We start from the raw sequence: 14808 nt of genomic DNA on the forward strand, positions 1-14808 counted from the left end.
TGAAGGGCGGGATTAAAGTATGATTGATGGAAAAGATGACCACTCCTACTCGGCAACTCTTAAAAAGACTCCAACACCAACTGCGAAGGGGCCGCTGGAGAACTGAAGCGCGCCTTTCGACAACCGCAGCGAGGAAAAAGCGCAGCCAACCGCGATCGAGCCATGAGATAGGAACCATCGAGTGAAGGCAGTGCACACTTCCGCTTTATTTTCGCGGAGGTTCTAAACCCATTGGCCGAGAACTCAGCGAGGTGGGCGAGGCGTCTTGCGATCGGCATGCGCCCTTCGGCCAGAAGCATCACAGGGAGCCTTCCCCGCTCCCTCCGAAAACTGAGGCAGGGGATGGGAAGGAGAGGAGGCGCTTCTTAGGAACGAAGGCCGCAGACAGCGGAGGCTGATCCATGAGCTTTCTGGGGCAGGGGTCTCCAACCTTGGCAACTTTAAGACTTGTGGACTTCAACTCCCAGAATTCCTCAGCCAGCAAAGCTGGCTGAGGAATTCTGGGAGTTGAAGTCCACAAGTCTTAAAGTTGCCAAGATTGGAGAGCCCTGTTCTGGTGGGCAGCGAAGCTGAAGTCATTGCAGAGCGAAAGGCAAGAGCTGCTCGCGGGGCCTTTCGCGAATGGAGGGGCTCTTGTTCCCCACACTACCTATTCCTCCAAAAGGCATCTTGAGGAGAACGGCCTTTGCTCCAACTCCAGACTGACTGACCTTTTGCGAAGAGATCGAGACCCACCCGGCGTGCCAGGCATATAAAGTGCCCGAAGACACTGGGAATCGAACTGACGTATTTAGGATAAACTGCTGCGGTTGCATCTCCACGCTTATTTGTGTTAACGTTTCGAAAGAGAACTGAATAAGTAAATGGAGACTTAAAAGGCTTTTGAAAGTTTGGAATAAGCGATGAAGGCACCAGGCTAGAAACCAAGAAGCTGTGCGCTCCTTTCACCATGGAAGCCGGCTGGGTGACTTTGTTTGCCCAGTCGCTCCAATCACCTCAACTCACCTCACCGATATTATGAGATGTAGAGAAAATAGGAGGAAGGCATATTAGGATGTTTGCCGCCTTGAGGTTATTTATTTAAAAACCAAAGGCAGGATATAAATAACTAAATCGCAACGAAATTTCTGTTGCTAAGCAAGGCAGTTATGTGAGTTGTGCCCCGTTTTACAACCTTTTTGCCGCAATTGTTAAGCAAAACACTGCAGTTGTTCAGTGAACCATCTGGCTGCTAAGCAAATCTGGCTTCCCCCATTGACTTTGCCAGCTGGAAAGATTACAAATGGTGATCACATAACCCTGTGGGACAGTGTAACTGTCAATTGCCAAGCGCCTGAATTTTGATTATGTGACCATGGGAATGCCGCAATGGTCATAAATCTGAAAATCAGTCATAAGTCATTTTTTTCACTGCTGTTTTAACTTTAAACAGTGACTTAAATGGTTAAGTCGAAGACAACCTGTGCACAAGGCATAATCCTTGCTGAGCACATTGTAAACCGCCCTGAGTCTTCGGAGAAGGGCGGCATATAAATCAAATTAAAAAAAAAAAATCCTGTGTAACTACTAATATTATGGGCCAAGCTTCTCTAGGCCATAACTCCCAAGAGAATTTCTTCCCACAGAGTAAGCAATTTGATAATAGATTTCTATGTTCTAGCATTCTTCTACACCACATAACATATAGCTACATCATACTAAGGGCAGTATATTGGATATATATGATTTTGGATAGCACAAATGTAATTGTAATTGTGGGGGGCAATTCCCAAGATCTTTCACAATTATTTTTGAGATTAACCTGATAATCAGATTATCAGTGATAATCTATTGTGATGTGAAAAGCCAACTAAATGTATAAAAATCCATTACTAATTGGCCATTGCCAAATGAGATCAGCATGTGTGATTATAATTTGTCCCAAGATGCATTATTTCATACTTGCTACTATATACCATTTTAATATCCATTCACTTTCCATGAACATGTTTCATCTGTTTTCTTACCCTTCTAAAATTACTGCATGCGATCAGCAAATGTTTTTCAGCATTCATCTCAATTTATCCCTAGTTAAAATATATTCATCCTAATGCAGATCTTTGAGAGCAAGTTCAGTATGATGGTTAAGGCATTGGGCTAGATATCTGAAGTTCATGAGTTCTAATTCTGCTTTTGGCACAAAAATTACCTGAGTAACCTTGGGCCAGTCACTCATTCTTAGCCCTAGGAAGAAGAGGAAAAACACTTCAAAAAATCTTGCCAATAATACTGCAGGGATTAATCCATGTGTTCACCATCAGCCACAACTGACTCGAAGACCTTTGACACATCTTACTGTTTGTCATATGCAATCATTCCTACTCTACTTTCTGTTCTTTAACCAGTTTTCAGTTTATAAAATAATTCCCATGACCCTTAAGTTTGCTTAAGTATCTTTGGTTCGAGACTTCTTTTTGAAAATGGAAAATATATTTGTGGACAACTGTCAAAACACTCTAAAGGATTACTGAGATAATAGCATTTTGCATGCTCCTATTGATTGCTTTTCAGGAGGATATGACACTGCATGGTATTAACTTTATCTTTAATAATGATTTCCACAAATGTACTCCATCTTTAGTTGTTTTATTGCGATAACAATTACCTTCTAAAACAGCAGTGGATGATTATGGACTACATGAACCCTGAAACCGTCATGATTTCACTCTTCCCTTTTGAGTAAATTTTATTTTATTTTTCAAAATAATAGGTATATTAAGCCTATGTTAGAGAACAGTGGCACAATGAAGTATCATGTCTTTTCAAGTGTTTTTATGTTAGTTCTGAATTCATTTCACAGATACCAAAGTTTGGAAAATGTGTTTTATTTTTCTCTTTGAAAATTTAACATAAAATGCATCAGGAGCAGTGGCAGACATATAGACATATCTCACTGGAGTTAGATTCAGGCAAGATAAGTGCTTAAAGTATTATGATACCAGTATATTAAGAGTTTGTTCAGTCCCCCAAAACAAGACAGTTGGTTCTGTGTAAAAGTGCAAACTAGGTATCTAGTTTTTGTGGGAAAACCTATATTGGAGGTCATCTGATTTATCAAATGATCTTCCTATTACTCAGTCCAATTGGCATCTCAAAAGATCAGTAGATTTTCAGTGAGAAGTTCAAAACTACTATTGAGTTATAGTACACCTTTTTTTTTTAACATTAAGAAGATAGCCTCCTGAATCAATTGAAAGACCCTTGTTTAATTAAAGACCGTTTTCCTCAGTGACCAATCAATCCCTCTGGAAAATCCTTACATAAACTATGACCACAGTATCTTTCCCATTTTGTTCAGCCAGCAAACAGTATTTATAAAGGAATTACATTTCTGATCCTGAAAATTCTGACAAGTGAGATGTCATGGACAGATTATCAGTCGTTTAAAGCCATGCAAGTTGGTTGCTGCTACTACTGTACATTTTGGGTACAACTACTGCCAGGAAAGCATTTGAGGACACCTTATCAAGCCTGTTGCTTCCATTCCTGGATTCTCCAGATGTGTCAATGCCCACATCTTGGAATATGTCACATAAGTATTTCGTGCAAACCAGAGATTCTCCTTTCTTTTGAATATATATGAAGCTGAAGAGGGTGGGGGGATGAGACATTGGCAGCTTTCATACTTGCTTTCTCTATAATCTTCTTTCACGTTCTATACAAGACAAAATGAGAACCTTCTTCCCTATAGGCATCAGGAAAGGGACAAAATATAGGTATGTGGATGGGTAGCAGAAATAGCAATTGGTGGCCTAATAAAGATACAAAAGGCACTTTTAATTTGGAACTTGACAATCCTGCGCCTTGTCCTTACTGAATCCTTCTTGTAAAATGGAGTGGCCAGAACTACTAGCCAAAATACCCCAAAATAATATTGGGACATGCCAACTCTTGCCCATCCTACCTGTCAAATCAATACACCAGTGCCAATACCATTTTGGAATGCCCATTCAGAAGCAGGTTTTATTTAGTTCATGATATTAATGCTAAATAAATGGGTGTAGAATCCTACCCTTATTTAATAAAACTCATAAATGTACAGTATTTCCAATGAAAATAATGTTAACATTTCTCAGATGAAAGCAGTTTAGAAAGGACATGATCCTATTGTGCAAGGAATTGCATCTTTCTCTATTTTTCCTTCTGGTGAATCATTCTTCTCCTTTCTCCCTGGAAAAATCTCCTTGTATCAACCCGAGCTTGGTGATGCAGTGGTTAGAATGCAGTATTGCAAGCTAACTCTGCCCACAGCCTCAAGGCTGACTGAGCCTTCCATCCTTCTGAGGTTGGTAAAATGAGGACTCATATTGTTGGGGGCAATATGCTTGACATTATAAACCACTCAAGAGAGTGCTGTAAAGCACACTGGGATGGTATATAAGTCTAAGTGCTATTGCTATCCTGTTTTCTCACTCAGACTTTAATAACCAAGTGAAGTAGATCTTACGAACAGCAAGCTCGTATACATGATCAAAATCCACTCTCCTATAGATAAGGTGGACTGTAGCGAATATACCACTGAAAACACTATAGTGGGGCAAAACATCCACTGTCCTTGGCACTTCATTTGAAGGAGCGTCTTATAAGAACTTCCAAGAGGAACAAAAAACCCTGCCTTACTTGCAAGAGGTCCTTTCTATCTACTGAATGAGGTACTTTTCTCAAATGGAAGTGCCAATTCTCTATCTGATTACCTCTTGTAGGTAACTAAAACTGAAATAGCACTCTAGTCTGACAAAAACATAAATCCTCTCCCATTTTTGAGCACCGCGGTGCCTCTCCCCTCTCCTGCATCAACCTACTTCTAGTAAAGCTACAATTGTGGCATTCAGATGATAGTCTTTCAAGGATATGAATCAAATTCCAAAAGTCATAGTTATATTATTGTATCCACCATTACAGCTTTCTTCAATATATGTATTTTGCTGAAAATAAGGGGAACCGTAATTAACACTTCTGGAGGACATCAGATTGGAAAAGGCAACAGCAGCTCTTAAAAAGTGACAGTGGAATAGGTCTGTTACCCTCCCATTCATGGCTGTGGTTCTCTCAAATGCAACTGGTTGGTGTAAGAGATTGCATAGAAGAAGGGAACAAGGATTTGTTTATCTGAGAAGAGGCAACATGTCCAGATATGAGAGATGTAGGAAAATAGGTTTTCAAAGACACTCAACCCTAACAGCTTTCAGGATTCTGTATCCACCCCAGAACAACATGAAAGATATATTCCTGAAATCCATGTTGCTCTTGCTTACTTGGTTTTGCCAACTATGTTGGGTGTGACAGAATGCAGGACTCCGCAGCCTTCTCTAGTAGGATTCTAGATGGGTACCAGGTTACCTATTTTGAATGGGAAGATGAAGTGAAACATTTATTGAGACACTGGTAAAGGGGAATTTTGTGGACTGAATAGCTCTATAGCCTCCATCCTGCCTTTTCCAACTTTCCAACATAAAGGAAAAAATGAATACCCAACTGCAATGTAATTCAGTTGGTCATAAATAAAAGAGGAGAGCAATACAAAGCAGAGTCGAAAGAAATCCTGAATGCATGGCTTCAAGGACCTTAATTATGGCAACAATGAAGCTAGTATAGCTAGTGCAAATATCTCAAAATGAGTAGAAATATGTACACACCATATTAGGGGATCTCAGCAAAGTGCTTCGATGGTTACCACAAAATAGTAGCCCTTATAATGTATTCCAACATTCTCTGCTCCCTCAGAGTAGAAGGAAAGGAATGGGGATAAAATGGGAGAGGCTTCAGTTCAGCCATAGAGGCCCAGGTAGAGACAGCCATCTAGTCTTATAAGTTAAAAACAGTCAATGTGCAAAATATACAGTTTCCATAATACAGAGACAAGTAAAGTGGATCTGGGCTAAAATGCAAATACCAGGGGCTTCAACACCCCTATAGTTTCTAGGAGGAATGGAAGAGGGAAGAGTCAAAAGGAATTCATCATTGCAAATAGAAATGCTAAATGAAGAGTGGAATCTATTGGCCAAAGTCCTCAAAAATTCATATATTCCTGTTTCTCAATATCTGCAGAAGAAATTGGTGGACTCCAGGGAATAATCACAGATATTCTAGTGTCATCAATGAATTGAAATCTGGCAACACGTCCAGAGCAATCATTGCTTAGCTCCTTTTCCGCTAGATTATGACATGGCTATTAATATGTCATGGTTCTCATGTTCAGTTGTTGGGGACAAGATGCAAATTCAGGAGCAGCAAGTGGCTCAGAAACATGTCTGTTTGATGAGACCATCTCTGCAAATTCCAGAATGTGGGCAAGAAAAAAAAACTACCTCCAAGAGGTCACTTTCCCTCCCACCCCCAACCAAAGCCTTTGCAGGATAAACTTGGTTGTTAGTAAGTTGGCTCTTGTTCATGGAGAAGTTTGTACTTTTGACCAAGGTGGCCTGGATCCAATCATTCCAAACACCCTCTTAGCTCTCCATTTCACAGCAATTACAGTAGGATATCCCCACCTTTGCTGCCCTTCCAACACCTTTCTTGTGAGCTAGGTCCCCTGCACTTTGGCGACACATGGTCCTCCTTCATCTAGATGTTACTCCCAGAGCCTGCTTCATGTTCTCATACACGACATAGCTGATGCTGACAGCAGGAATAACCTTCATGAAATTGGGGGCGATGCCACGGTAGAGACCCAGGACCCCTTCCCGGGAAAGGATATTTCTAAAGAGACCCAGCATGGTTAGCTGTGGCGCACCTTCAATTGATGCTGCAGTGAGACAGTGAAAGAGAGAGGAAAGATTAGTAGAATGCCTGGCACAACATACCTGATAAACCCAGGTGAAGTTCAGAGAGTCTTGTTTGATCACCAGGTCCTACATGGCTCAGACTCAAACCCATGGGACAGAGCCTGAAAGTATGCAGAGACAGAGAAGGACTGACAGATCAAGGCTTGAAGTATTGCATGCCAGAATTAGAACAGGACCTAAAGATAATCTCATAGAATTGGGACAGAACCTAGTAACTATGTCTAGATTCTCAGAGTCAATCCTCATTGTTTATATAACAAATGATAAAACCTGAAACAACAAAGAAAATAACCTGCCTTCTATTTGTTCTAGCCCCTCATGTTGAAAACTGATTCCTCCTTTTTCCTGGAGGAACAGACAACCATGAACATACATGTCAGATTTGGAGACCTTTCCTATCCCATTTTCTTTCTCAGTTTCTTTCCCACTAATCTCCCCTATGTCCACTCCTCTGATACTAAGACTTCATTATCTTCCCTGTTATGGTTATCCCACATATAATGGCTGTCAACCTTCTCCGTTGAGGATGCTCCTTCCTTACCTTGTGCCTGCATCCGGGTTCGCACCAGGGCTAGGGGATAGCTGGCAATTTGGCCACAGGTACTGGAGACGGTGCCACAGGCCAAGAGGACCAAAACTCCTGGGTCAGCGGTGTTCTTGCTGTACTTCTGTAACCAGGTGTTCTTTAGTGTCTTTGGTGAGAAATGTGAGAAAGAGGATAAGGTGATCTGGGCATCAAAAGCCAAGCACAAATAAATTGAAGAAAAGGGAGGGAAGCCAGTGATAGGAACCCCCTTTTACCCGTGAATAAGCGCTCTATTAAGGATGAGTAACTAATCCTCAAAAAGTGTTCTAAAGAAAGAGCATGTCAGCCTAGCCTCTTCCTTGGATAGCTTCCTTATTCTTTGAACCTACACACAGCCACTGACCTCATAAACAGCCAGGTCGATACCAGCATAGGGGATAATGCCCAACATATTTGGTAGGTAGCCCTTGTAAAAGGCAGGGATTCCTTCCTTCTGTAGGATCTGCCTGGCACAGTCTGCCACTCCTGAGTACTGGCCTGTCTTGCCGAGGGCCAATCGTGTCTTCATGACCTAGTGGGAAGAAAAATTAATGAATCAGGTGTTAAACAAGAAAACAGTCTCGGTACCTGCATCTGTTTCTTCCAATTTTACATCTTCCTCCACCTAATTTCAAGTGTCTTCTGCAAGTGATTATTCAAAAATGTAGCATATGTTTTCTTTTTCCTGGTGGCTTGTAGGATGTCAATTAAAAAAATAGATTGGCCCAGACCAGCTTGGTTATGATCCATCTCATGCTACTCTTGGTGAATGGGGTTCCCTACCTCTGCAAAAAAGGAATGGCTTTTCCAAGATAAACAGTTGTCGATCCAATTATCTCTCCCTAAACTGGCAGTGTTTTTCTATTGTTTTATTTTGCCCCCCAGATCATGTTCTTAAGAATTCCTAATTAGGAAAAAAAAAACCATTAAGCAATCTATTCTATCTGAAATTGGTGACACAAATTCTTTACTAGGCTAACATCTGAAATTGATAATGAATTGGATGAATATAGGGTTTAGAAATTAGGGATGCCCTTTCAGATCATTCCTGGAATTGTTTGAGGAGTATACATTTTGATTAAAAGGTCACTTGTTGGTAGAGGGCATGGCTATCAGACACTATAGTACCAAAAAGGGGCAATTTTACCTCCATGGGGTAGATTATTGTCTGTGCTGTAGCCCCAGCCAGTGAGCCAGCAACAAATCTCTCCTGTACCCTTAAAGTTTCCTGTGGCCCACGAATTGCTCGTTTTATCTGCAAAGAAAAGCGATGGATTTAGTCAACTGGAAACTCCTCCACTTTCATCTCAATTAACTGAGTAAGAGCAGCATGCATAAGAAATTACTACATTTTATACCAGGGGAATGGTATGTTGCTGCACTGGGATATCAGTTTCTGTAGGGATTTCAGTAATAAGCAATGAAATCTTCATGATAACTTGGCTAGATCAGTTATTTCATTTTGCTGGATTTTAGGTTGAAGATTACAATGTTGGAACGTATAGAATTTTTGTTATTGATTAGTCTGCTTCTCAATTTTTTTCCCCAGGAGCTCAAGACATAACCCACCAGACTTCCTTCTCCTGTTTTATTCTTAAAAGCAACTGAACTTAACAATGTGTCCCAAAGCATCCAGTGAGCTCCCATACCAGAAAGCAGAGTTGAACCTGAGGACTTCCCATTCCTAGTCAATCATCTAACTACTATTCTTTTTGCAACAGATTCCCAAGGGAGAATAACAGACAGAAAGCATGGTATTTGGCTCTGAATAAACTTCTAGTCCAGCTATAACTATAGTTGCTAGTGTCCCCTATTTTTGAAAAGCATCCAAATGTGAGCAAAGTCTTTCTTAACCAGGCTTCTCTCTGCTCTTCTTAAAGGAATCATGAATCCAGAAGGACCCCCAGATCAACAGCAAGCTTGTAATCTGGGGGTCCTTCTGGATTCATGGTTCCTTTAAGAAGAGCAGAGAGAAGCCTGGTCATTTGGATGCTTTTCAAAAATAGGGGACACTAGCAACTATCATCCTTTGCCTTGTTGTAAAGGATGGACAAGTACAATTTGTATTATGGAGCTGCCACATTTGCAAGTTATGGCTCGTACGAAATATGCCATCCGAATCCATCCCATCCACTACCATATTGTAACACCTTTACTTTGAGAGCTGCAGCTGTTGCGGCTTGCTTGTGGGTATTAAGTGTGCAGAGCTCCAAACACCTTTCAAGTCCATACCTGCTCATAAGCCATGAACTTGATGGCAGATTCAGGTGCAATCTTGAGAACGTTGACGCCATTGCCCCGCCACAGCGAGCTCATGCCTCCCTCGTAAATCATGCCTTTCAGTCCACCAAGCACATTCATGCTGTTGTTCTTTGATGCATGGACCTGCAGGTAAGATGCAGACATGTTAGTTTCTGCCTCCTCTATGTGGAGCTCTTGTTTATGGCATAAACAAGAATAATCATGTACTATATGGGGAGAAAGCAGTGAAAACACTGTACAGTTGGAGGACTATTAAGGACCTTTTAAGAACTTTAAAAATGGAGGCAATGTGAAAGACATACATGGTATAACTGTAATAATTCTTATTCACCAAATCTGTTATCTGCAATACTGTTAAAGCTCAAAAAGAGGGAGTGGCTATGCATTCATCTTCCAAATATTTAGAAAGTTGAAGAAGCCTCTGAATTATAGAATATAAAGAGCACATTGGCTTTGTTTGCTGCAGTAATGCTTGCAGATAAGCCTCTTTGCATTCAAGGGTGACAGCATGGAATGACACTTTGGGGGTACTACATGTGTTCATTCACAAGGCCTCTTTAATCATTTGTCTGAAATGGTATAGAGTTTCTTGCCTGAGGAGCAGGGGTTTGGACCAGAAGACCTTCAAGATCCCTTCCAACTCTGTTATTCTGTTAACATTCAAACCTCTTATTGAGTCATATTTTTGCTCCCACCTATTATTCAGCATGCAATTCAAATGGAGAAGACTACATTTCTTTTCTATTAAAATCTTGCTTTGATTGACAGGTAGGTAGGCAGGCTGCCAAGAGCCCAGTTGTGCCAATGATGAGGGAAGATGGGAAAAGTCATCCAGCACATGAATGTGTATTTTGGACAACTGCTCACTACACCTACGAAGATAATTTTCCCAAAAGCCCCCCCCCCCTTTCCCTTTGCATTTCTCTCCCCAAAAATTGCTGCTGCTTTCAGGTACTATTGCAAGGCATAACCCCACTCTCCTTTCTCAATCACAAATGCTTGTTAGCTCTTTGCCTGCATGAAAACTTTCAATCGATCCAACGGTGCAGTTCCAGTCCTAGAGACAGCACCAGCCATAGCTCCAGCTATGAGTTGTTTCCACCACATCCCAGTTTTCTTCTCTTTCTCAGAAAACTCATCAGGAACAGTGAGGCACTCCCCAATGTCAAGGACCTATCAAAACAAGGGAAAAAAATAAGGGTTCAAGCACTTTATTTTGAAATACTATTGGGAGAAATATGCTAGAATCAAAAGTAATGGGCAAATATTCTAAAGGAACTCATCTTCAGGTTTCACTATACTGAATTCAAACACTATTGATATTTCGGGCTGTTATATTGATCATCAAAATCCAAACAGATAAGTTTGGGCAAATCAAATATTAAAAGCTGGGACTGAAGTTGAACCCAGGGTCAGAATATGCTGGGGATCACTATTCTGCATAACTGCTCAAAAAGCAAGTTCTATTCCCACCTTCCTGGTGAAGAAAGCTTACAGAACACTTAATTTCCTTAAACTTTTTAACCAAATTAAGTCACTAGAAATGTATTCATCTTCTCACATTCTGGCCTCTCCTTTTCTGCACCGACATGTAAAGGCTTCCTACCACACTCTGCTGTTGAGCCTTCCTACACACTCCTGTTTCCAAAAATTTACCGCAGTCTACATCCCAAGCCAAATCAGGGGTTGTAAATCACAAATGAAGCTTGCCTGATTAGCTGATCACCTGTTGAGAATCCTGCTCAAAGGTACATGGAGGTTAATATTGAAAGCACTGTGCTCAAGAACTCAAATAACTGAATAAAAAATGAAACTCAGGCCGGCACACATAAGACTATTTTGCAAAAAACTTTAAAAATGGCATGGATTATCATATTAAAATAGTTATAAGAATCAATGTATATCCTTATCTAAACTAGGAAAAAAAATACAGTCAAAACATCTTGGTCTCTGCCCATTGGTCCTCTCTGTGTTGGCATTAATCCTTAGAGGTTTCCTTAGTCATACTTTTTCCTTTTCTCAATATCACAGGATTAAAGTCTTTTACCTGCTCTTTTTAAGGATGAAAAATAAAGTAATCCAAAAGGAGAAACTAGAGACTGAATCATATAAGATTATAAACTGAATAGCCCATACTGTAAACACTGCAAATTCAAAACATTGCCTTCCTATTCAAAATGTTCCTTAAAAAACACTAAATGTTTAACATTAACATTACTTTTTATTTTAAAGATCCTGGAAATACACAGGTCTACAGGGAACAGAATGATACAGTGCAGCTGGGATAGTAAATTGATTCAATACCAGCAACATAAAGACCAGAAACACCAGATTAAAATATCTTCTCAATCAGGCAGCTCACAGATGACCTGGGGCAAGAATAGGTTCCCAGGGTTATCTTGAGGATAAAATGTTATTATGCTAAGCTCCTTGGAGGAAAGGCAGAATAAAAATACTGCATAACAAATCAATGAATTTATCCCCAAAATTACATAATTATGTAAAGAATTACACAAAGAAACCAGTTGCTACAGCGTTTATCAAAAAGTGAAGAGGATATAGGTAGTGTACAGAGATCATCAGCTCCTTTGTTGTGTGTCTGTAGGGGTTGATTAAGGGCCCTGTTAAAGGGCAAAACAGACTCAAGTGCTGCTTTTTTATACCAACACCAGAAGCAGAAATTCATTCTGCATGGAACCCCGTTTCTATAAACAGGCCTGCTGAAGTCCCTATATTCCTGTTTTTATGATGAGCTACAAGACATAAACAGAATCAAAGGGGCTCAGTAAGGCAAAGGCAGGGCAACAGGACTAGAAGTCTAAGGAATCTGGAGGGCAGAGCAAAAGAAGAAAAATACTGCAGAAGGAAGCACTGCCTGACCTACCAGATCGTCTCCCACAATGGACTCCAAGCCTTTGCCATGTCGATGGTCAGCCTCCCATAGTTCTACCAGGGTCAGCAGCTTTGCATCACCATGGATCCCTGAGGCACTGGGGCCCTTCCTGATAGAAAAAAGCTTTTCCATGATGGGTAAGGATAGGCAAGATGAGAAGAAGGCAAGGAAGGGACGCAGCCAAGCCTTCCAGCAACCTTCTAATGGGATTGAAGAGCTAAAAGTGGATGAGGAGGGACTTGAAAGAGTCAATCCTATCAGCATTTGTAGATTATATGATGGGAAATGGACCTGCTCCAATCCAAGCAGAAGCTGAGAAAGAAACAGATCTTTGGGAAAGGATGGACTTTTGAAATATTTTGATGCAGAAGGCGGCAAATTCAAGTGAAAATCTGGCTCCCACCAGATAGAATGTAGGTATAATTTGACATTTTCCTAACTTTTAAATAAAAGGAAATTGCACTCTTTTTAAATTTTAACACAAAATGTTATTCATTGAAATGGGGCTTTGCAGGAGACCTTCCCATGGATTGCATACAGATTCCATACATCACCCCAAGCCTGTCAGCAAATATGGGGATACCATTGGTAACATGAACTGTCTTTTGGTCTCCATTCTATTCCAATCAATGGAGTCCTCATTATTTTCTGTGAATAAGGACTGGAATTCCAACCATCTTCTATCCTTATCAATCTCAAAGTACAACACAAAACAGAAGAATACTTCCGCTGAGATCACATGATCAGACATCCCAATTTTTCCAAGACAATCCTAGTTTAGGGTAAACTCCCTGACCCCAAAATAGGAAAACATTAGTTTCTAGGAATACATCCAGCAATAGCAGGATAAGTAGCAGGAGGCTTCAGCTGCAAGACCATTAGATGATTAATACCAGCCACAATGCAGGAAATAGTTTCCATTTCATCACTTACTGAGCTTACAGCTATCGTTTTTTTTGGGGGGGGGCAGCAAATGTCTGAATTTAATTTATTCAATTTGATATGGCTGTCCACTCCAGAATACTATACCCTGGTAGATGGCAGCAGTTGGTGTTTTTTAATATCTTTTTGCTGCCATTTAGTCAATACTGTAGCCTAGATATTTGCAGCCCTAATTGTGCCTGCTAGAGTATTTGTTTTGGATTAATACTGCAGTAATAAACATATAAACATATGCAGATTAATGGTTTTTACTCTTGGAAATCTAGTCATCGTATGTTGAGTTTAATTTAAACTAAACTACATGATGGTTGGTAGGTTACATTTTTCTTGAGATCTGACTAGGCTGCCTTGACTTCTACCTTGACATATCCTAGGAAACTTCTACTTTCTCTGTACTCAGCACATCTGCTACAGATGACTTTGTGTTTAAATATAAACTTTAATCTGCCCTATTTCAATCAACTGATGAGATTAACACAGCGAGAAGATAGAGACCTTGGCTAAAAGCCAGCCCAGAGATAACAAATTTTCAGATCCTCTTTTTCCTAAAGGATCCTGTGATGTCCCTCCCTCACAGGGACACATGTATTTGGAAACCCAGATCAAAGGCAAATGTAATCTTTGAAATGGATACACTGAAGTTTTGGCACATCGTAAAAAGAATTTTCAGGCTCCATCACAAAGACCACAAAAATTGCGTAAATCAAATAGCCCTCATTCCAAGGAAAGGGCCTACTAATCAAAACCCAAGATAAAAATCAAGGCCAGCCACTCCCATACCAGGAGAATTCTACTGTGAAGGATCTAGCCAAATATAATCAAGATACCTCTTGCCCACGGCAAAGAATGGCCTCTGCTATATGAGTGAGACCATCAGATGGCTTTACTATTAAAGGATCTTTGTTCAATTTTCCAAAAGAAAAGAAAGAATACATTCCAAGCATGTGGTCAGGAAAAACCCCAGAATTCCAGATGGGACAAAACTGATTGGGAGGGGATGGAAGAAAAAAAAAAAAAAAGCTGGTTTAAATCAAAGGCAATATCTCACACCCCAAATACAGGTAGTCTTTTACTTACAATCACAATTGAGCCCAAAATTTCTCTTGCTAAGTGAGTTTTGCCCCATTTTACGGCCTTTCTTGCCACAGTTAGACTTAGACTTATATACTGCTTTACACTGCTTTATAGCCCACTCTAAGCTGTTTACAGAGTCAGCATATGGCCCCTAACAATCTGGGTCCTCATTTTACCAACCTCGGAAGGATGGAACGCTGAGTCAACCTTGAGCCTGGTGAGATTTGAACTGCCAAATTGCAGTCAGC

General features: G+C 40.5%; 1 protein-coding gene across 1 annotated transcript in view; it reads right to left on the minus strand.

The window, feature by feature from the left end:
• Window positions 1–2848: 2848 nt before the first annotated feature.
• Window positions 2849–14808, minus strand: part of LOC139312973 (mitochondrial adenyl nucleotide antiporter SLC25A23-like) — a 33834-nt gene continuing 21874 nt past the window's right edge. The window contains exons 5-10 of the mRNA XM_070938220.1: window positions 10666–10824; window positions 9622–9774; window positions 8537–8644; window positions 7754–7921; window positions 7366–7516; window positions 2849–6784 (exon numbers count right to left, since the gene is read on the minus strand). Of these exons, the coding sequence (XP_070794321.1) occupies window positions 6600–6784; window positions 7366–7516; window positions 7754–7921; window positions 8537–8644; window positions 9622–9774; window positions 10666–10824 (924 nt within the window). The 3' untranslated portion in view covers window positions 2849–6599. The remainder of the gene's footprint in view (window positions 6785–7365; window positions 7517–7753; window positions 7922–8536; window positions 8645–9621; window positions 9775–10665; window positions 10825–14808) is intronic.

Source organism: Pituophis catenifer, unplaced genomic scaffold, assembly GCF_029215685.1.
Source record: "Pituophis catenifer annectens isolate HBS135680 unplaced genomic scaffold, rPitCat1.0.hap2 SCAF_2, whole genome shotgun sequence".
Classification (NCBI taxonomy): Eukaryota; Metazoa; Chordata; class Lepidosauria; order Squamata; family Colubridae; genus Pituophis; species Pituophis catenifer.